Source organism: Gopherus flavomarginatus, chromosome 24, assembly GCF_025201925.1.
Source record: "Gopherus flavomarginatus isolate rGopFla2 chromosome 24, rGopFla2.mat.asm, whole genome shotgun sequence".
Lineage (NCBI taxonomy): Eukaryota > Metazoa > Chordata > Testudines > Testudinidae > Gopherus > Gopherus flavomarginatus.
Window position 1 is genome coordinate 186,166 of NC_066640.1, and position 22,525 is coordinate 208,690.

Here is a 22,525-nt window from a genome sequence, read left to right on the forward strand (position 1 = left end):
TGTGGTTGCTGGTGAGTATTTGCTTCAGGTTGGGAGGCTGTCTGTAAGCGAGGACTGGCCTGTCTCCCAAGATCTGTGAGAGCGAGGGATCATCTTTAAGGATAGGTTGTAGTTCTTTGATGTGCTGGAGAGGTTTTAGTTGGGGGCTGGTTGCCTTTCAGCCAGGCTCTCCCCTTTGATCAGCACTTTAGTCGCTTGCTGGTGATGTCTGTAGATGGAGGTGGAAGAGAGAGGAAGAGCATGGCAAACGTTTCTCCCTTTTATCGTGTTCTTCCTTCCTTCTTGGCTTTGCTTCCCCATCCCCTTCAGAGTCAGGTGAGCATTATGTCAGTGTAGTCCCCTGACTGACCAAGGGAAGGGGGGAGGTGACCCACTGGAGAGTCCAACAGATCCTTTGTTGCTGCCTAGGCCAATGTCCATTGTTCCTGTGAGGCTGGGTTTGTCTCATACATGCCCTGATGAGGTGTGAACTGCCCCTCTGTTCCTGGAGAATTTTGCCTGGGCTTGTTTAAGCCATGAGGACACATTTTCAGACTCATAACTATATACATGAAATTACACCCTATAACAAACATTACTATAACAACAATTACTATAACATTACTATAACAACTATGCTTAGAGCATCATGAGCCTTCCGAAGACGCCCGACAGGACAAACTTTGCATTGGATACCACAGAACCATATTATAAGGATGAACATGGGGGTGTAGGGTATTCCCCCAAGGTACGGAACGTTACAGGGTGCAGACTTTGGGGTGAGGCCAGGGATGAGGGGATTGGGGTGCAGGTGGGGGCCAAGGCTTGGGCAGAGGGTTGGGGTGTGGGATTGGGGCTCGAGTGGCTCCCGGTCAGCGGTGCAGAGGGGGTGCTATGGCAGGCTTCCTGCCTGTCCTGGCAGTGCAGACTATGCTGTGCTCTGGAAGCGGCCAGCAGCAGGTCTGACTCCTAGATGGAGACACACAAGTGGCTCCGTGTGGCTCTCACTTGCAGGCACCTCCCCAGCTCCCATTGGCTGGTTCCCAGCTAATGGGAGTGCAGAGCCAGTGCAGTGCATGGACCCCTGTGTGCTTCCCCCAACCTAGGAGCCGGACCTGCTGCTGGCCATTTCTGGGGCACAGGGCAGTGTCAGAACAGGTATGGACTAGCCTATCAGCCAGGCAGCACCCTTTTCCCAGGGTGCCAGCCACCTGCCTCAAAGCACCCCCTGCTTCCAAAAGGGACTCTGTGCTGGGAGGGGGCAGCCCCTTGCCAGTGGCCCTGTTCTGCCCCAAAGGGCTCCCCTGGCACAGAGGAGCATCACCCTTCCCCCGAAGGGCCACTCCGCCCCAAGCCGGGGTCCCCCAAGTCACGGATGCAGGCGGCGGATGGAGCGGGCTGGCTGGGGCGTGGCTTCCCACGCCCCGCCCCCACCCCACCCCTTGGCCGGCGGGGCGGGGCGGGAGCCCACAGCCGCGGAGGGACTGGCCGGGCCCGGCCAACATGTCGGCGCCGCCGGCCGTACAGATCCGCGAGGCCAACGCGCACCTGGCGGCGCTGCACGGGCGCGTGGCGGAGCTGGAGCGGCGGCTGGGCGCGGCCGAGCGCACGGTGCACGGGCAGGCGGAGAGTCTCATCCGCAAGGACGGCGAGCTGCGCGCGGCGCTGCGGGAGCTGGGGGCTGCCAAGGACAGGTAGCGCCGGGGGAAGCGCCTGGCGCCGCTCGGTCCCGCCCCGGGGGCTGCGCGTCCAGGCCGGGGTAAGGCTGGGCTGCGGGCGCTGGCCGAGCCTGGGCATGTGTAACACCCGCGCCGTCCTGGGCCGGCAGAGCGACGTCCCGGTCAGTGGGGCGGCCCCGCTGTGAGACCAGCCCGGAGGCCCAGAGTGAAGGAGGGCGGCAGGGAAACGCGAACTGGCCCTAACAGCCGCTTTGCAGCCTTCGCCAGCGCAGTTCCGGCTTTGTGCGCGGGGACACGGGCTTTCTGCGAGCCCCGTTTCCCTGGGGGAGATGAATTGAGCCGAGGTAACACGTGCGTTCAAATGAGCATGGCCAAATGTAGAAAGGCGTAGGGCGGATCGGTGGGCAGGTGTGCTTTTGGCTGATGGTGGCGATGTGTGAAAAGGATGTCACTGGATTGCTTACTTCTCATCTTGACAAAAGCACTCTTGCCTCTCCCCCATCAAAACAAGAATATGACTGATGTAGTGTACAACAGCTGACAGAGCTTGTTAGGTTCAGGTGTTTAACTTCTCATTAGAGGACTCTATTTTCAGTTGTTTGTTACTTTGCCAAAGTATAACCAGTCATGGTGAAGTTTTCCATACCAGGTCTCTGTCTCAGGCTGAATTTGTTTTGGAAAATTTCATTTAAAACAGTCATGCCATTTCTGAGAAAAGTGTTAGGGAAAAGTTATGCCTATGTTGTTTTGTAGTAAAGGTTGTTAAGTCAGGTTAGGAAATACCAAATCTAAGGTTGCTTGTGCAATTGTAATTCAGTCCCCTTGTATGTATGCATGATGGTGATTTCCTGAGCATGGCTCATCCTGCATGCTAAGACAGGGCTTCTGAGGAAAAAAGTATTTGATCATGTATTCCTTAATTCTGGTATTTCCTAACTAGTCAATGCTTTGCTTTGAAACCTTGGTGTTCTTTTAATGTGTTTTCTTATAGTTTTTAGAAGCAAACTGAAACAATAGAAATACCTTCATGTGATCTATATTCACCATCAAATGTGTCACTAGCAGGGTCAGGACCTTTAGATCAAACTGCAGACTTCTACTGCCTGAGTTCATTGAACGTCTGGTCTCATTAGTAGACTGTTATCCTGTGTGTGGACTGATTAGAGGGGAAGAGGTGTCAGGTTTGTAGAAATTTTGGTGGTGCCCAGAAACCACCCCTGCCCAAACTGCACCCCCCACCTGCCCAAGGCTCTGGGAGGGAGTTTGGGTGAGGGAGGAGGTCTGGGAGGGAGTTTGGGGATGCAGGAGTGGGGCCGGGTTTGGGGTGGGGCTGGGGATGAGAGGTTTGGGGTGTGGGAGGGGGCTCAGGGCTATGGCAGAAGGGTGGGATGTGGGGTGAGGGCTGTGGGGTGGGGATGAGGGTTCATGATGCAGGAGGGGGCTCAGGGTCGGGGTAGACGGTTAGGGTGTGGGGGATGAGGGCTCTGGCTGCGGCAGAGGGTTAGGGTGCGGTGGAATGAGGGCTCTACTTGGGACAGGGATAAAATGTTTGGGATGTGGGAGGGGCTCAGGGCTAGGGCAGAGGGTGGGGGTGCAGGGGGGTGTGAGGGCTGTGTATGGGGCTGGAGGTGAGGGGTTTGTGGTGTTGGAGGGGGATCAGGGCTGGGGCAGAGTTTGGAGTGTGGGGGGGATGAGGGCTCTGGCTGGGACTGGGGATAAGGTTTGGCGTGCTGGAGGGGCTTGGGTAGAGGGCTGAGAGTGCGGTGGGTGGGTGTGAAAACTGGCTGGGAGTGTGGGCTCAGGTGGGGCAGGGCTGGGGATGAGTTTGGGGTGCAGGCAGGCTGCTCCAGGACAGGGGCCAGAGAGGACTCCCCCAGCCTTTTTGGCAGCAGCGAGCTCTGGGGGAGGAGCTCCCCTTTCCCGCCTCCCCACCCCCAGCAGCACACTCACCCCACCACTGTCACTGCATGTGCTCCTAGGGCCCCTCTCAGGTCCAGGAATCTCCCTCGCCTCCCCCGTGGTGGGTGCGGGGGGGTGCTGCGTGCGCCTCTTCCGCTGTTATTGCCTCTGACTTTAGCCGGATGGGGGATGGTGCTGCCTCCTTGCCCAGCATGGGGCAGGAGTGGTGACTGTGAGTGGGGTGGGGGGGGGGAGGGGGGGAGGGGCTGTGCTTGTGGAGGGTCCTGCTGGAAAAGGGAAGGGTCTGAGGGGGAAGGGCAGGCTCGGAGTCAGTCTGCCCTGGCAGTAGTGGATGGGGGGGCACTAGGTTGCTGCAGGGAGGCATCATGGAGCTGCACGGAAGAGGCAGGAATGCGCAGCTCCCACCGGGGCCTGGGGATGTATACGGGACCAGCAAGAGGGGGGAGGGTCAGGGGACACTTGGAAAGGCACAAGGGAGCGGCAGGTGAGGCTAGGGGGGAGACCCAACCCCAAACATTGGTGGAGCTGGTCCCCTGGGCTCTGAATATTGCTGGTGCCTGGACACCATGTGGGTATGGAACTCACCGCCCATGGAAGAGAGACCCATTTTACTAGTGGGATTGGTAGTATCTGCTTGTCCCAGTATTCCAGCAGAGAAATATTGAGACTCTGGAATCCTGGGTTCAGTTCTAGGTTCCAGAGGAGAGTATATTCTAGTGATTACACACCTTTCTGTTCCCTTCTTCGGTTCTCCCTGTCTTACATGCACAGCCACTTACCTCCCTGTTCCCTTCTGCTTCCAGCCTGTGTCCTTTCTCTGTTCCTCAGATACAGTGGGGTGAGTTAGGCTGCTTCTGCCACCTCCTTGCTCCCATAATGCTAGCAGTTGAAAGCAAAAGGAGCAAGTGTCTCCATATTGGTGCTACAACAGAGGTGCAAGGATGGGAAAAGTTCTGCTCAGTCACAATATCATGATGGGACAGGTACAGTCCAGTCAGCATGTAGGAGCTGTATGGAGATGGCACATACTGCAGATAGTCTGTGGAGAATTTAGCTGCCAGCATCTAACACACCTCTATTGAGCATGTCCAAACTACAGTTTTCACTGGCTTTTAACTTGCCCATATGTAGGCAAATTTTTACAGTTACAGCAAAACACACCTCCCTGACATAAGTTGATCTCCCTTGCCAAATTTCGTATTCCTGTTACAGTGCTTCTCAAAGAAATGGTTGTAAGAAAATTTTAACATGGGCAAAACAATGTATTTTTCCCTAAACTCATTATTTAGAATGACTGAACTGTTTTAGTTGAAACCTTCATAAAAATTCAGTCCAAGGGGCGGACACCCAGCATGGAAAATTTCAGCCTGAAAGGTTAACATTTGACAAAACTATAAGAAACAAGATCTTATAATGGAAAGTGTTAGTATCACTATTTGCACTGCCAGGGCTGTGTTAGAACTACATAAACAGCAGACCCAAAGAGAGAGATTTAGGAAGCTTGAAATGATATTGGGATCATTTCTTCAACAATTTATATAGCCTCTGTTTTTTTTAAACTGAAAAACCCTTTAGCTCTTTATAGGATGAGGGCAAATAAGTGAGGAACAGTAGTTGTGTGCATGGCTACGTTTTAGTAGCCTTGTTTTGAGACTGTTTTTCTTCTGTTTTCTTCTAAGAGAAATTACTGCTCTGCAGCAGAAGCTGCTTTCATCTGAGGAGACAATTCAGAAGCTGTTGAATGTCATCCAGAAAAAAGATGACTTAATTGTACAGCTGAAGCACAGGAGTCATCTTCTGACTAAAATCTGCAGAAACCGACCCATCCTGGACAGTCTTCTGTCTTACATGGCAGAAGGGGAACAGTTAAGTACCTTTCCAGGGACCCAAAGTGATTCCAGTTCTCCAGTTCATGATGAGTTCCAGGAGTCAAACTGCATCACCAACCAGATATCAAAGAACAAAGACTTCTCTCTCAGTGAAGATGACCTGGAAGATCAGGAATTGGATACAAGCCAGTTTGGGACGACAGTGTGAACCGAGTGTGGAACATGACCTTTATTACAAATACTCCAGTTCTGATTTTCAAGATTTTTGATCTTGTCCTGAAAGAACCAGGTTCAGATGGGAGTCTGTCCCCCACCTCCTCAGTTCTTGCAAGTAGCCTTTTCTATACCTCCTTCATTGAGGACTCAGGAAAGTGGCTACTTGACTGGATACTAACCCTTGTTGAAATGGGCACTTATGGGTTTTCCGCTGTTCCTTTATCATGGGGATCTTTTAATTCATCCTGTCCTTCAGTATTTACTTTCCTCTGTGACACAAAACGTTTCATGTTAGGGATACTTAAGTCAAATGCTGTATGCATAGTAGATCTTCCAGCACTGGTGGCCAAATGTATCTCCATCGACTTTCAGCTTCTGTTGGCCTAAGTGCTGCTCCTCATCCAGGTCTGCTGTATATCAGAGCCATAGACAGTGTTTGATTAGAGCAGGATCTTTTCTGGAAAGTTTGGCTGCATTGGTTTTTGTTATATGTTGAATTCCTAACCTGATGTTTTGTTTTTGAGATTAGATTTGTTAGTTAAGATTAATCCAAATCTTTTCTTTTGCTCTGTGGAGTTAGCACAGAAAGAAGGAAACTAGTGTATGGGTTTGAGGCAGATTAACAATGTAAATGGAGGGAATCCATTTTCTGAAATTCACCTTCTTTCCAGATTGTCTTGTCTGTTTTAAAATTAGAGTGGAGGAATTAATGGGAAAATATCGCATTCATTAGTAAGAGGTATAGTCACTACAGTTGGTGGTGGGATTTTAAGGAATATTATGCATAAAGTTAAGTTTCTGGGTAGAAGGGTTGGTTTCTGACTTGATCACTCTGACTTCCATTTAAAACTCGGTAGAAAATTAATCTATTTTGAACTTTTTAAAATTCTGCCTCTTACGGCTTTAAGATTGGCACCAGTCACTGCATGGAAACTTTGCTGCTGCACAAAGTGGCCAGCTGTAACCTCTCTGCCTTTGTCTGGAACATGTAGATTTTCTCTGTGGTCTAACCAGTTTTCTTTTCCAAATTCATCTTGTTTAAACTCTCTGACTGACAGCAGCTCCATATGCAATTCCCTGTAGCTGGCTAAGTACTTTACTTTCTTATCTATCATAAAGACCTGCTTTTATATGGGATGTTCCTTGTTCAGAATTCTTCAGCGGGAAACAAAATGTGAGAATGGGTATTTGACTTCAAATAGGAGTAAAGGAAAATCTCTTAAAATTCCTTTTTGAGAAACTGTTATAAACATATGCAACATATTTATACCACCAGAGTGAATTTCCTGTATTTTTATCAATCTAAAACCCTTGACTACTTTTGGTTACTAAAGATTCCTTTGCATTTTTTGCAGAACAGGGTTTTGGCAATTATGTTCTTGCCAAATACTAACTCAGGTAAATACATTCTGCCTCCATATAATCTCTGCCATTTACAGTAAATAAATAATTCTTAACTTCATCAGATGTGTGGGAACAGTGCTGGTGACACAGGATGGATACAGTTACATACAGTGAGAGTGGTGTTTTTGTAGTGGGTAGAGTGACCTCTGTTTGAAGAGTTTATAAAAGCACTTGGTGATTTGGGATTATAGGTGCTATGTAAACATAAGGGATTATTATCTCTTTACAAGTCTAAAGTAAATGTGCAACTTCTTGTGAACATTTACATTATGCAGGTCTGGCCCAGTCTATGTGGTGTCCCTTCAATGTAAACAATCAATCTTCAGTGCAATAAAAATATCCCAGTGTATTTTTCATCTGAAATTGGGTATAAAAAATAATTTTGCATCTGCCTATATAGAGTTAGGAATTCCTTTGTAGTTTGTCAGATTCAGATGCAGATATTTGCACTTAACAGAAAAAGAACATCTTGCTCTCTTACAAAGTGTCTCTCTTTCTCAGTGGAGAAGAAGGGGTCAGAAAGGACCCAGCTGTGTGCAATAGCAAGAAAGACAACTGACTCAGATGTGTCCAAAGCAATAATACTTCTCTTTGTTTAAGCTGCAAGTGCTCTTGTCATGACCTTGGTGCAAAGGATACAAGATATGGTGGGACAGTCAGCCTTTTGAAGCTTCAGCCGCTATCTCATTACACTCCTTGCCTTTTCTAGTTGTCACAGTTTGGGATGCGTAACTCCCTCCACAGCAAAATGAGACTATAACCCTAATTAGCATATGTATGTTTATTTGTTTGTTACTATTGTACAATTAGGGTGCAAGAAAAAATATAGGACCAAGGGAGCTCAAATTAATCTTAAAACTGTAACAGTCAGGCAATTGGATAAAATGGTTTTGAAGCACTGGGATGGGTTACCTAGGGAGGTGGTGGAATCTCCGTCCTTAGAGGTTTTTAAGGTCAGGCTTGACAGAGCCCTGGCTTGGGTGATCTAGTTGGGGACTGGTCCTGCTTTGAGCTGGGGGTTGGACTAGATGACCTCCTGAGGTCCCTTCCAAGCCTGATATTCTATGATTCTGTTTGTGGAGTGTGAAACCCTAATGGGAAAGATAAAACTACATTTAGTTGTGTGCTGTCTCTGCCTTATTGGCACTGATCTCATACACTGGTAAAGTTCTTAAGGCTCTGTCTTTGTGGCTAGTGTATTAAAGCTGTCACTATACCAGGGGTAGGCAACCTATGGCACGAGTGCCAAAGACGGCGCACACGCTGATTTTCAGTGGCTCTCACACTGCTCGGGTCCTGGCCACCAGTCTGGGAGGCACTGCGTTTAATTTAATTTTAAATGAAGCGTCTTAAACATTTTAAAAACCTTATTTACTTTACATACACCAATAGTTTAGTTATATATTACAGACTTGTAGAAAGAGACCTTCTAAAAACGTTAATGTATGACTGGCACGCGAAACCTTAAATTAGAGTGAATAAATGAGGACTCGGCACACCACTTTTGAAAGGTTGCTGACCCCTGCACTATACCATTTGGCCTTAATGAGGCATAGTCATTTTCAAAACAACCTGACTACACTGGTGGATTTTAGAGCACTTTGAAAAATCTGCTCTCAGACAGAAAGCTCTGCTCAACTATTGAATCTGATGGCTACAGAATAACACAGCTGAAGTTGCAAAAGTATTTAAACTATGCTGAACTCATTCCATGGCCTTGAACCAAAATATTCTTAAAAGCTCTATATCCATTCGTTCTCTACGGTGAAATTGATTCCGCAGACAGCTCCATGTCTGCAGATCTCTAAAGAAGGAAGAATCCAAATCCCAAGCAGATATACATACTTTAAATCCTTTGAGAAAGAGGATGATATTGTACATTCTTTCAGCTCCTGTCCAATTCAGAGTTTTTAAAATCTTTTGCCTTCCTTAACTTTCCAGGCCTCTTTTTAAACTTTAAGTATGTAAACTTATGTCAACATTTCATCCATTTATCATCTGTTTGTTACAGTGGGTGAAGGGCTAAGCAATTAGTTACTGTTTTAAATAAAAACTCATTTAAAGTTTGTGGTTTTTTTCTTACTGATTGTCATGGCAGTGTCATCCAGCTGCCTGCATTTATTGTTTTTGTTGCATTTGCATCTGTCCTCGCTTAAGTTTTTCTTGCTGGATACAAAATAAAGATATTTTGGCATATTCAAGTCATGTTGTTTCCATAGGTTTTCTTTGCCTCTTTGGTTTTAAGCGACTCAACTGGTCAGCAACACACAGGGACCATCTGTCCAATGTTTTCACTAGACTATTTACTTTTGTATCATCTCATCTGATTTCCTTTCAAACTTGGCCCTTCTAGTTTGAAATGCCCTGTACCTATTGGATTCCAGGAAGTGGGCGGGTGGAAGCCCACTCACTGCTAAAGGATCCCCCCTTCAGCCTAAGGGGAGGTTATCCTGCTCCTGCCCTGAAGGGCTTAAAACAGCCCTGGGGGAAGGTTGTGCCTGGGAGCAGCTAAGATGGGCTGATTGGAAAGTGGCTGCAGCTGGGTCACACCTCAGTCAGGCCCGGCTGGTCCCTATAAAAGGCTGTGAGCCAGAGGCCCAGAAGAACTCTCTCTCTGCATTCAGAGAGAGAAGGGTCTGGCTGCTGGGAGCTAGAGGCAGTGTACCTGAGTGGAGCAGGGCTGGGGACAGGCTGAGGAGCTGGGGAGCTCCAGCCTGGAAAGCCCCGGGCTGCAGCCTAGCACAAGGCCAATAGGTGCTGGGGGTTGCAGAGGGCAGCCCAGGGGTAGGCCAAGGCAGCAGCTCCAAACCCTCCTTGCCAGTGATGACTAGACTGATACTGCAGTCTGCCCCAGGGCGTGGGGGCTAGAGGATGACTGGCAGTAGCCTTATACTGAGGCGAGGTGGGAATAGTGGGTGGGGTTTCCCTAGGGAGGGGACACCATAAGACTGAGGGGTTACTCCCAGGGGGCAGCACTCCATGTAAAAGGGCACCGGATCCAGGGAGGGACACGGGGACCAGAGGACAGGAGGATCGCCGACCAGCAGAGGGCACTCCAGAGCTGGAACGAGCTAATTCCCAGAAATCACCAGCAGGTGAGTCCGCATGTCTACATGCCCTTTTCCCCAGCATTGATAAATAATTCTAGTTGTTCTTTGAAAGTTTACGCATTTGCAAAACACAACCAGCTATCATTTTCTGACCTCCCTAGTTCCCTGGGATGTTTTGTTTATGATCCTTTCAAGATATATAATTACTATTGACTCTCCCTGTTACAATATGTGGGGAGGGATAGCTCAGTGGTTTGAGCATTGACCTGCTAAACCCAGGGTTGTGAGTTCCCTCCTTGAGGGGGCCATTTAGGGATCTGGGGCAAAAATCTGGGGTTTGGTCTTGCTTTGAGCAGGAGGTTGGACTAGATGACCTCTGGAGGTCCCTTCCAACCCTGATATTCTATGAATATTGTCACCTAGCACCCAATTCACCTTTATGAAAGGGGTGTGAACCCAGTGCTCCCATCAGTTACCTGCAGTAGGATCTCCTTTGCATATGGATAGGTGCAGTCCTGGACTCCCAACTGTCCAGCACATGACTATATATAATGTGTGAGTGGTGAAGGAGAGTTGGCACCAACATCCAGGAGTTCAGTCATTGCTGACAGTACCTAGGGCCATTATTGTTTCCAGCTGTAGGAAACGGTAGATTATTTAATATAAAAAGCCCTTGATGAAGGTTGACAGCTGGGTTGTAAATTTCCCTTTATTGTCCACATCTATTGTATGTGCCACTTTTTCTTGTAGCCAAAGGAAGAGTGGGGCTGTGTGCAGACTGTTAAAGTCTTTCATAACCATATGTAAGGGAACTGTTGGTCCTTTACTAAAATTCAGTGGAGTTTTTTTTGGTTGGCTGCTCCCAGTACCAAAAGAAAGGGGAAGGGTCGATGGGAAATCAGGACTCAGAGACTGACAGTCCTCTGGAATAATGAGGGGAGGCCAATGCTCCAGATCAGCCTGATCGAGAGAGCGGGCAGGTTAATGGAGTCAGGAGGCCAGAGGAGAGCTGAGCTGAGCTGGGGAGCAAGGCCACGGCAGCCAGAGAAGCAGTTCAGGGAGCAGAGATCAACAAAAGCCAGAAAAGCAGCCTTGGAAGCCGGTCAGTACTGGGAACAGAGACACAGAAGCAGCCCACAGAGCAGACCTGTACTGGGAGCAGAGCTGCAGCAACCAGAGCCAGAGGGGCCAGAAAGGCAGCCCAGGGGGCTGGAGGCAGAGCAGCAGCAGTGATGAGGCAGAGTGGAGCTGGGGCTGGAGCAGCCCGGGCCCGGGTGCAGTGAGCAGCTGGGGAGAGTGAGGGGGGACCCTGGGCAGTGGACGCAGCACAGGGAGACACCCCCAGGCAAGATGCCGTGCAGGTCAGACTTGGAGGGGCATCATAACCCTGATGGGGGGAGGGGGAGCTGATGCTGGGAAGAAGGGTCCTGGCACCTAGCAACTGAAGGCATGTGGCCACCACCAGAGAAAGTGTCTGGCCCACCCTGCAGCACAGCCAGGGCCTGAGAAGGAGGCCTGGGACATGTGAGAAACAGACTGAACTTTCCTTACATTCCAGAAACACTGGTTGTGATGTCCCCATGCCACAGAGTGGGGTGATGTGTTTTCCTTTAACCTGTCACATTTTTTCCTTATTCTTTTTAAATTGGTTGCTGTTTAATAAATTGTATTTCCTTTCAACTGTATGTAACGAGCAGTGAGTCAGGGAAGCATCCAGTGCGGAGAGAGCATCCCGGAGTGGGTACACCCTAGCTCCTGTCCTAAGCAGGGGTGGCAGGTTTGTATAATTTTTGGTGTTGTCCAGAATGGGTCCGTGTCCCGTCCCCCCTCCCCTACTCCTGTCTTGTAAGCTGAGAGAGATTTTTTTTAAATTAATGTAAAAATGGACCGGAAACCGTAAGCATTTAACAGTTTTCCTATATTTCACAATGTGGGGGTGTATGGGGGGATGAGGGCTGGGGATGAGGGGTGTGGGGGGATAAGGGCTCTGGGGTGAGGGGTGTGAGGCTAGGGCAAAGGGTTTGGGTGTGGGGGGATGAGGGGTTTGTGGTATGGGAGGGGGTCAGGGCTGGGGCAGTAGGGGTGTTGAGGTGAGGACTGTGAGGTAGGGTTGGGGAAGAGGGGTTCATGGTGCAAGAGGGGGCTCGGCTAGGGCAGAGGGCTGGGGTGTGGGGGGGTGAGGGCGCTGGCTGGGGGTGTGGGCTCAGGGGCAGGGCTGAGGATGAGGCCTTTGGGGTGCAGGCAGGCTGCCCTGGGGCTGGGCCCAGAGAGGAGGACTCTACAGTCCCCTGAGCCCTCTCCACGCTGGCAGCAGCAAGCTCTGGGGGAGGGGGCCCTCCCTCGCCCTGGCAGCACACTCACCCAGCACTGTCACTGCACATGCTCCTACTGGCCAGGCCCCTCTCAGGTCCAGGAAGCCCCCTCTCCTCCATGTGGTGAGTGCTGGGGGAAAGCTGCCATCATGTGTTTGCCTCCTCCCTCAGCCTGCCCCCGGCACTGCTTGCTTTTGTAGCAGGCAGTGGCCGGTGAGGGAGCACAGCCAGTGTCAGGGCAGCTGCGCAGGGCGCAGGAGGGGATACTCCGGGGGAGGCAGGTGGGGCCTGGGGAGAGACCTGGCCTGAACATTGGTGCAACTAGGCCCCCAGGCCCTGAATTTGCTGGAACCTTGGCACCGCAGGCTCATATAACTTGCCATCCCTGGTCCTAAGTGACTTTGACAAGGTTGGGGATTGAGGCCCCAGAAATCCCAGGCCCAGCCTTGTTGGGGTTACAAGGACTCTGCCACACAGGACAGTGGAAGGGGAGCCCTTGAGGTCAGGAGGGCCTCTGAACAAGGACCCAGATCCTTTCACTAGCCAATTTCACTGGGGTAGTGTATAAGCCAGGAAAGTTCCCCACAGTAGCAGGTCCATTCACCCGCTTACACATAGAAACAGTATTTGGTATCCTAGGGATAGAGAGAAATCAACTCAAAGTTCATGTAATGAAGCTGCGGTTGCTAGGATTTATTTAAAAAACTTGTGCTGTCTATGATGTTATCACTTATATATGAGTTGCCAAGAATCAGCCGTGATAAAGAATGAGAGTGCAATCTGCTGGGCTGCTTCCCGTCCTCCCTATTTGACAGCAGTTGCTGCTGTTACAGGTAGAATCAGTTTGATGTCCACATGCTGGAGGCTATTTAAGGGGGAAATGTGGCAGCAACTTTTTTTCTGCTAATACTTCTGTCTTTCAAGTACCTTTGCAAAATTCAGCAGCTGTGAAAATTGATCATGGAGAGCAGAAGTAGAAAACTCATGTTACTATATGATAAGCTGTCCAGTTTCCAGCTACTGCAATGTTCTTCTAAATACTCATCAGTAGCTAGGACACTTATTGCACACTGAACCAAATAACAGAGGGGTAGTTGTGTTAGTCTGGATCTGTAAAAGCAGCAAAGAGTCCTGTGGCACATTATAGACTAACAGATGTTTTGGAGGCTTATACACTACCCCAGTGAAATTGGCTAGTGAAAGCGCCAAAACATCTGTTAGTCTATAAAGTGCCACAGGGCTCTTTGCTGCTTGAAGCAAATAAGTCTTCTGAAGAAAAAGAGCCCTCTGCCAACAAATCCTGGGACTAGTGGGTGGGGGTTCCCTGGGGAGGGGACACCCTAAGACTTAGGGGTTACTGCAAGGGGGCAGCACCCCAGGTAAAAGGGCACTGGATCCAGGGAGGGACACGGGGCCAGAGGACAGACGGGTCGCTGACTGGCAGAGCGCGCTCCAGAGCTGGAATGAGCTAATTCCCAGAAGTCACCAGCAGATGGCGCAACGGGTGAGTCCGCATGTCTACATGCCCTTTTCCCTGGCATTGGTAATTAATTCTAGTTGTTCTTTGGAAGTTAACGCATTTGCAAAACACAACTAGCTATCATTTTCTGACCTCCCTAGTCCCCTGGGGTGTTCTGTTTGTGATCCTTTCAAGATGTATAATTATTATTGACTCTCCCTGTTACAATATGTGGGGAGGGATAGCTCAGTGGTTTGAGCATTGGCCTGCTAAACCCAGGGTTGTGAGTTCACTCCTTGAGGGGGCCATTTAGGGATTGGTCCTGCTTTGAGCAGGAGGTTGGACTAGATGAGCTCTGGAGGTCCCTTCCAACCCTGATAGTCTATGAATATTGTCATCTATCACCCAATTCACCTTTATGATTGTAAATCTGCTGCTGCAGGACAATCAACTCTACATATAACATGCTGCAGAGTACAATCTTATTGGCAGAGCTGGCATACCTGTCCAGACAACAGTAAACCAGCAGGGCAGTGATACAGAGGGGTTAAAGTGGGCAACTAGGAATTGGAGCCCAGGTGTCTCATTGGCTTGTGCAGCTCACCTAAGGGCATGTCTTCACTGGCAATGTTAAAGTGCTGCCACAGTGCACTGGCTATACTGTCGTGTTACATAGCTGAAACTTGCAGCCCCCAGGGTTTTTTTTTTTTCACACCTCTGAGCAAGAAAGTTGCAGTGTTGTAAAGTGCCAATGTAGGCAAGCCCTAACTTTGGAGCCTTAATTTATTTATCTGTTAAAGGAGAAAATGCCCACTTCTCATGGCTATTGAGTTTGCAGATACTTTGAGAGTCCTTCCCCTGAGGATTTCCCTCATGGTTTAATACTATACCTTCAAATCCATTATCTTGTCATCCCTTCTTTTCTTTATGAGGGGTCCCAGGTTGAAGAAAATTGATGCCCATGACTCAAAGGAGCTGAGGATGAGAGGTTTGGAGTACGGGAGGGGCTCAGGGCTGAGGCAGAGGGTTGGGGTGCGGGAAGGGGTTCTGGGTTGTGGGAGCTCAGGGCTGGGGCAGGGGATTAGGGTGCAGTGTTGGGGTGCGGACTTACATCTGGTGGCTCCTGCTCAGTGGTGCAGCCAGGGTGCAGAGGCAGGCTTCCCGCCAGTCCTGGCACTGCGGACCGTGTTGCGCTCCAGAAGAGGAACCAAATACGGAACTGGTGCTTGGAGTGGGGGCAGCACATGGAGCCCCATGGCTCCCCTGCCTAGAAGCCAGACCTGCTGCTGGTCACTTCTGGGGTGCAGCGTGGTGTCGGAGCAAGTAGGCACTAGCCTGCCTTAGCTGGGCAGCACCACCAACGGGACTTTTAACATCCTGGTCGGCAGTGCTGACCAGAGCCGTTAGGGTCCCTGGGTGCTGAGCAAGGTGATTCAGTGCTTTACATGCCATGACCCAGTAATGGGTCGTGACCCAAACTTCGGAAAACACTGGCCTAGACCATTGTGGCCATGCACTGGAGTTACAAAGTCAGCAACATTCCTGGCATAACAAGCTATCATAACCTAGTCCCAGATTTGGACCTTAGCGTCCAAAATATGGGGGTTAGCATGAAAACCTCCAAGCTTAGTTACCAGCTTGGACCTGGTAAAGCTGCCACCACCCAAAAAATTAGAGTGTTTTGGGGCACTCTGGTCCCCCAAAAAACCTTCCCTGGGGACCCCAAGACCCAAATCCCTTGAGTCTCACAACAAAGGGAAATAAACCTTTTCCCTTCCCCACTCCAGGTGTTCCTGGAGAGATACACAGAAGCAAACTCCGTGAATCTAAACATGGGGAGTCCACCCTCTCTATTTCCAGTCCTGGAAACTCACGCACTTCCCTCTTCACCCAGAGGGAATGCAAAGTCAGGCTAGTAAATCTAACACACACAGATTTCCCCCTGACTTCTTCCTCCCACCAGTTCCCTGGTGAGCAGACTCAATTCCCTGGAGTTCCCCACTAAAGAAAAACTCCAACAGGTCTTAAAAGAAAGCTTTATATAAAAAGAAAGAAAAAATACATAAAAATGGTCTCTCTGTATTAAGGTGACAAATACAAGGTCAATTGCTTAAAAGAAATATGAATAAACAGCCTTATTCAAAAAGAATACAATTCAAAGCACTCCAGCAACTATAGACATGTAAATACAAAAAAACATATAAATCACTATCTGATCCTTTGTACTTACAACTGAGAAACAGAAGATTAGAAAGGCAGGAGACAGAAAAAATCACTCCTCATAGCCGAGAGAGTACAGGCAGAAGACCCAAGAACAAAGGACTCACACACAAACTTCCCTCCACCCAGATCTGAAAAAGTCTGGTTTCCTGATTGGTCCTCTGGTCAGGTGTTTCAGATTACTTCTTTCCAGGTGTAAGAGACATTAACCCTTAGCTATCTGTTTATGACACAAGCCGTGTGTGATGCTTTTCAAGTTTGCATTGTTGCATGATACACCAGTAGTTGATGTAGATCCTGTTGTTTCTTGTAGATGCTCTCTTCCGGATAACCTGCTGCATGGATAGTAATTTATTTATTAAATATTGCTGTCAGGAGTCAGTGTTGAGAGCCAGACATTGAGCAAGATTGTTCTGAATAACATGAGCCTCAGTTAGGATGCTGTGTTACTGACCCCAAATTATGACTGGTGCTAACAGGAAAATTGTCTACACAATTTGACACATTGCCAATTTACCCATTTTTGTTATACACTGAGGGCAATGCTAGTTAACTGTTTATTAATAATGTCAGTCAATTTTCTTTTTTTAATGTTCTCTGATAAGTTGGTTATGGTAATTACTATGTAACTCATAAGCAATACAAATAATTTCTTTATCAATTTGGTTTTTCCTTGCCTTTATATTGTTTGCTGCAATTAATTTGTTGTTTTTTACTTTTGTATAAACAGTTTAGCAATATTGTGCACATTGTTAATAGTGTACTGTTTCTTTAGTAGCCAGGCCCTCAATACCATGCATTATAGTTTTAGAGAGTTTCTGCTGCCTGGTGGTCAAAATAGTTTGTGTGTGTGTGTGTGTGTGGATATTCCAGATTTATATCATTTTGAACTTTAAGCAATTTAATGTAGATTTTGGGGTCCCCTCTTTTCAAAGATACCAGACTGTGAAATAGTCTTTTGCCCAGTCCTTGAGTCTTGTGCACATTCCTGACAAGATGTAGTATATTAATTAACAAAGAAGTACACCATAAGAATACATTTGCATTTACACAGTAATCAAACTTAGCCATATTTCAGTGAAAAACATTTAAAACCACAGGTGCATGAGTAGTATAAGGGGACCCGTCCACTTGTGACCCTAAGACCTACCTTCTGGGGGGAATTACTTCTGCAGTCAAGACAGGCACATGAGCAGAAGCAAATGGTGTTATGTGATCCCTCTAAGAACTCCTCCCACTGCCTTCTACCAATGAGGATGGGTTTTGCCCCCTGTAGGACTGCCCTTAGAGGAGATTTGGCCAATCAGGATGCCCTGGGGCTGGGTGATCCAGCCAGAAGTGGGTCATGTGACCCCTCTAAGAACTCCTCCCACTGCCCTCTATCAATCTGGATGGATTTCAGCCAGAGAGGACCTCCCTGAGAGCAGATTTGACCAACTTGGGGGGAGTTCTGGGACAAGGTGACCTGCCCAGAAGAGGGTCATGTGACCCCACTAAGAGCTCCTCCTACCACCCTCTACAAATCAGAGCACAGCACCTCCCCTGGAAGTCCCAGCACCACATGGAAGAGGCCATTTCATTCCAAGAACGTGTGTTTTAGAAATCATGGAAATGCTGAGAGGAAACATAAACTCCTTCACCACACCCGTGAGAACTTTGGACTTTGTTTTAGCTCCGAGGGCCTTTACCCACGGAGAAAGCACTACATCAGCGACAGTTCCGAAGAGGAGGAGGGTGCGGCCTGGGGAGTTTGGCCCAGCTGTTGATGTATATGGAGGGACCTGACCCTGAAGCCCAACTACTCGTGAGGCAGAACAATGAGCAAGACAGCCTCTCGTCATCCACCCCCCTAGAGGAGGAAGGCGATCAGGGCTCGTGGGAGTCACCGGCAGAGAAGGTGAACGGAAAAGACATTGCTCAGTGTGACGTTATTGATATAATCTGGGACCATATAGAACATGGTTGCAACCAAGGTCCTGTAGTGGCACCAAATCTTATGTAAAGGGGGGGGTCATATAAGGTGTCTAAGACCAGGTTATGGGTTGCTGGTTATAATTATGCTGTCTATATGCATCTGTCATTTTGTAGTTGAAGTTATGAATATTGGCTCTATACTGTCTGTACTTCAAACTTATGCTATGCTTTTGGGCAGGGCTGGTGCTACCATTTAGGCCAATTAGACGGCTGTCTAGGGCGCCAAAAAGTGGTGCCCCCATTTTTTTGTTTAAAGCCTTTCAGGGGCCGCTGCGCTGGGAGGGAGAGGGAGTCTGAGCCGCCGGCTGGCAGCCCAGGGGTTCCCCTGGGTCAGCGCACTGCTGCCGGCAGCCAGCCCAGGGGTTCGGGCTGCCGGCGGTGCACTGACCTGGGGAACCCCTGGACTTCCTGCCGGCGGCTCAGACTCCCTCTCCCACCCAGCGCAGCGGTCGCTCCATCCCATGCGATTCTTTTCATTGCCGGCGGGGGCGCTGGCGGCTGGGCAGAGCTCCGCAGTTCTGCTTAGCGCACGTGGCACGAGCCCGGCGATGGGCGCGACAGCAGGGCTTCTGGAGCACAGGTGAGCTGGGGCCAGGGGCAGTTCCAGACCCCAGCATGCCAAGCGGTGCTTGGGACGGCAAGCCGCAGGGGGCGCTCTGCCAGCGCCGTGAGGGCGGCAGGCAGGTTGCCTTCAGTGGCTTGCCTGCGGGAGGTCCGCTGAAGCCGCGGGACCAGCGGACCTCCTGCAGGCAAGTCCCCGAAGGCAGCCTGCCTGCTGTGCTTGGGGCGGCAAAATGCCTAGAGCCGCCCCTGGCTGGGGTGGAGAGGTGCTGGACGGCTCCCTGGGGGGGGAGCTGCCGCAGGTGGGGGAGGCCTCAGGGCTGGGGGGGAACTGCAAAGGGGTTGGGGGCACCTCAGGGCGGAGCTGCTGCAGGGCTTGGGGGGTGGGGGGCGCAAGGTGACAGTTTCTCCTAGGGCATGAAACTTCCTTGCACCAGCCCTGCTTCTGGGAGACATCCCAGACAAGTTGGCTTGATGGCCCATTAAGGACCATCAGCTATACAACTGACCCATTGAGAGGAGGCAGATACACCTTGTAACTCAGGGTATGGCTACACTTGAAATTTCAAAGCGCTGCCGCGGCAGTGCTGCAGGAGCGCTGCCGCGGCAGCGCTTTGAAGTGAGTGTAGTCAGAGCGCCAGCGCTGGGAGGAGCTCTCCCAGCACTGCATGTAAACCACATCCCTTACGGGTGTAGCGTGCAGCGCTGGGAGCCGCGCTCCCAGCACTGATTACACCGAGGCTTTACAGCGCTGTATATTGCAGCGCTCAGGGAGATGTTTTTTCACACCCCTAAGCGTGAAAGTTGCAGCGCTGTAAAGTGCCAGTGTAGCCATGGCCTCAGCAAAGTATGCAGGGATTTGCCCATGTGACTCCAGACTCCATTTTGCTGTAACTTTCCACATTAAGGACAAAGAGGTTCTTGCACCTGGATAAAAGTGTAAAAGGCTGATGCCTCATCTCCATCTGGTCTTCAATCCTGCTTCTTACCTCTGGAGGGACTTTGCTACAAACTGAAGCTCTGAACAAAGGACTGAATGACCCATTCCAACTGGGGATGTTCCAGAGACTTGATCTAAACCTGCAGTTTATTCCATCACTATTACAAGCCTGAACCAAGAACTGTGCCATTACTGTATGTAATTGATTCCATTTAACCAATTCTAGCTCTCATCTCTATCTTTTTCCTTTTATGAATAAACCTTTAGATTTTAGATTCTAAAGGATTGGCAACAGCGTGATTTGTGGATAAGATCTGATTTGTATATTGACCTGGGTCTGGGGCTTGATTCTTTGGGATAAAGAGAACCTTTGTCTTTTGTTGGGGTGTTGGTTTTCATAACCATTTGTCCCCATGACAAGTGGCACTGGTGTTGATACTGGGAAACTGGAGTGTCTAAGGGACTTGCTTGTGTGACTTGTGGTTAACCAGTAGGGTAAGACTAAAGTCCTCTTTGTCTGGCTGGTTTGGTTTGCCTTAGAGGTGGAAAAACCCAGCCTTGGGCTGTAACTGCCCTGTTTTAAGCGATTTGTCCTGAATTGGCACTCTCAGTTGGGTCCCACCAGAACCGCATAGTCACACTCAGGTAAATGAACAATTAAGAAGTGATGGTCGAGCATGGGAGTGTAATGGGGTTAGGAACCAACACGGGGTTCCATAAATCTAAAAAACAAGCAGTGATTGAATCAACCTGTTAACTACAGACTCTGAAACAGAGAGTTAGGATGGTATACAAACCTCTGTTTTTTTTAGTTTCTGTTGAAAGAGGACAGTCTCTATCTTGAACAGAATACCTGCTGGACAGCAAACCGATACACAGCTGGACAGCAAACCGATACACAGCTGGACAGCAAACAGATACACATGGGGGAAAACAGAATAACCATGTGCTAGCATCCCTTTACACTGTAGTGGAAGGTAACCTTCTGCAATTGGCTTTTTAAAGCGTGGGTTTGTGTTTTTAAAATGTTTTTTAATTAGTTTAAATGTTTAAATTGTGAGCTAGGGGGTCTGTGCAAGACATAGGTGTGGGTTTTTTTTAAAGGATATGGTTGCAAACAGTTGTTTTAGTTTGTTTCAAACTAACAGGGTTTTATTTACCCTGCAAAATATGCTGTGTGCTTTTAAAATGGGTTGTTTTAAAATTAGTTTTGATGTTTAAATTGTTTTTGGTGATTCAGGAGGCCTATGCTAGAGATAAGTGTGGGTTTTTTTTAAAGTATTTGGTTGCAAACTGTTTTGGTGTGTTTTAAAACTGCTGGGGCTTTTTGTGTGTGAGATTCAGGGGGCCTATGCTAGAGATAAGTCTGTGGGCTTTTACAGTATTTTGTTTCAAAACAGTTTGGTTTTTACTCCTTCAAAATGTGATGTGTTTTTAAAATGTGTTATTTTAAAATTAGTGTTTAAATCATTGTTGGTGATTTAGCTGGTCTATGCAAGACATAGTTATGGTGGGGGATTTAAAAAGTATTGCACACTTTGCATGGTGTAAACATGCGCCTATATTAAAAAATGTCTAGGTTTTAGAGAAACATTAATGGTAGAAATAAACCAAAACCTGTGTTTGTTGAACAGCCTGAAATGTATTATTTTGTTTTAAAACTATGACTTCTTAAATAGAAAAACACCCTAATGAGTATTTTATTTTTTTAAGTTGACAAGACAGTTTCATGTATTTTATAATAATAATGTTGTCTGCTCCATAGTACGGTCAAAACCTGAGATCCTTAGACCAGAGGGTAAACAAGCTCGAAAGGAAAAGGAAAGACAGCTGAAAAGGAAAATTCACCAGCATCAGTGATGGATGGATGAAGCCCAGTAAATATATTTTGCTTATTGGTTTGGTTATTTTATGAGGTTTTGTATTCTAAACAAATACATAGATGAGAGAGATGGTAAAGTTAAGTTTTGTAAAATGTTTATTTGATGCTAAACTGGAACATCTCTGTTTTTCTTAGTCATTGCGGAGAAACTAAATGGATTCTTCGCTTCAGTCTTCACAGCTGAGGATGTTAGGGAGATTCCCAAACCTGAACTGGCTTTTGTAGGTGACAAATCTGAGGAACTGTCACAGATTGAAATGTCACTAGAGGAGGTTTTGGAATTAATTGATAAACTCAACATTAACAAGTCACCGGGACCAGATGGCATTCACCCAAGCGTTCTGAAAGAACTCAAATGTGAAGTTGCGGAACTATTAACTAAGGTTTGTAACCTGTCCTTTAAATCGGCTTTGGTACCCAGTGACTGGAAGTTAGCTAATGTAACACCAATATTTAAAAAGGGCTCTAGAGGTGATCCCGGCAATTACAGACGGTAAGTCTAACATCGATACCGGGCAAATTAGTCGAAACAATAGTTAAGAATAAAATTGTCAGACACATAGAAAAACATAAACTGTTGAGCAATAGTCAGCATGGTTTCTGTAAAGGGAAATCGTGTCTTACTAATCTATTAGAGTTCTTTGAAGGGGTCAACAGACATGTGAGCAAGGGGGATCCAGTGGACATAGTGTACTTAGATTTCCAGAAAGTCAGGCAGGCTGTGGGGCAGCGAAAGGGGCTGGGCCTCTATTGCTCTTGCCTGGCCCAGGACAGAATGTAGAACTGATAAATGAAATTGTTTTCAGTTGTTCACTTTATTAATGTAACTTCTGTTCACCATTCACTACACTTGCCTACACTGTAACTTTTGTTCCATATTGTAATTCAAACCCCATTTTAAAACACTCACTCCATTTTGTAAAAGCTTCCTCCAACCTTCATTTTTGCAAACCCTGCTGTAATCTTATTACTTTAGTTTAGATGTGTGAATGAGGTATGTATGAATGACAGAATCAGCCTCCAGCCCCAGCCTGTCCTGATGAGATAAAGTTCAAATACCAACGGCTGAAGACCTAGACAACAGCCCTAAACAAAGTAAG

The 22,525-nt window shown here is 48.1% G+C and overlaps 1 protein-coding gene across 1 annotated transcript; it reads left to right on the top strand.

The window, feature by feature from the left end:
- Positions 1–1,241: 1,241 nt before the first annotated feature.
- On the top strand, positions 1,242–5,978 carry VMAC (vimentin type intermediate filament associated coiled-coil protein). Its single transcript, XM_050933838.1, has 2 exons — positions 1,242–1,673; positions 5,258–5,978. Exons 1-2 carry the CDS (start codon positions 1,483–1,485, stop codon positions 5,613–5,615), a joined length of 549 nt encoding a protein of 182 aa, XP_050789795.1. The 5' UTR covers positions 1,242–1,482; the 3' UTR covers positions 5,616–5,978.
- The last annotated feature ends 16,547 nt before the right edge of the window (positions 5,979–22,525 follow it).

Excerpts from the sequence above, each read along its gene's own strand:
- VMAC (XM_050933838.1), top strand. The coding sequence starts at position 1,483 with ATGTCGGCGCCGCCGGCCGTACAGATCCGCGAGGCCAACGCGCACCTG. Across the intron at positions 1,674-5,257 it reads CTGGGGGCTGCCAAGGACAG|AGAAATTACTGCTCTGCAGC; the intron begins GTAGCGCCGGGG and ends TTTTCTTCTAAG.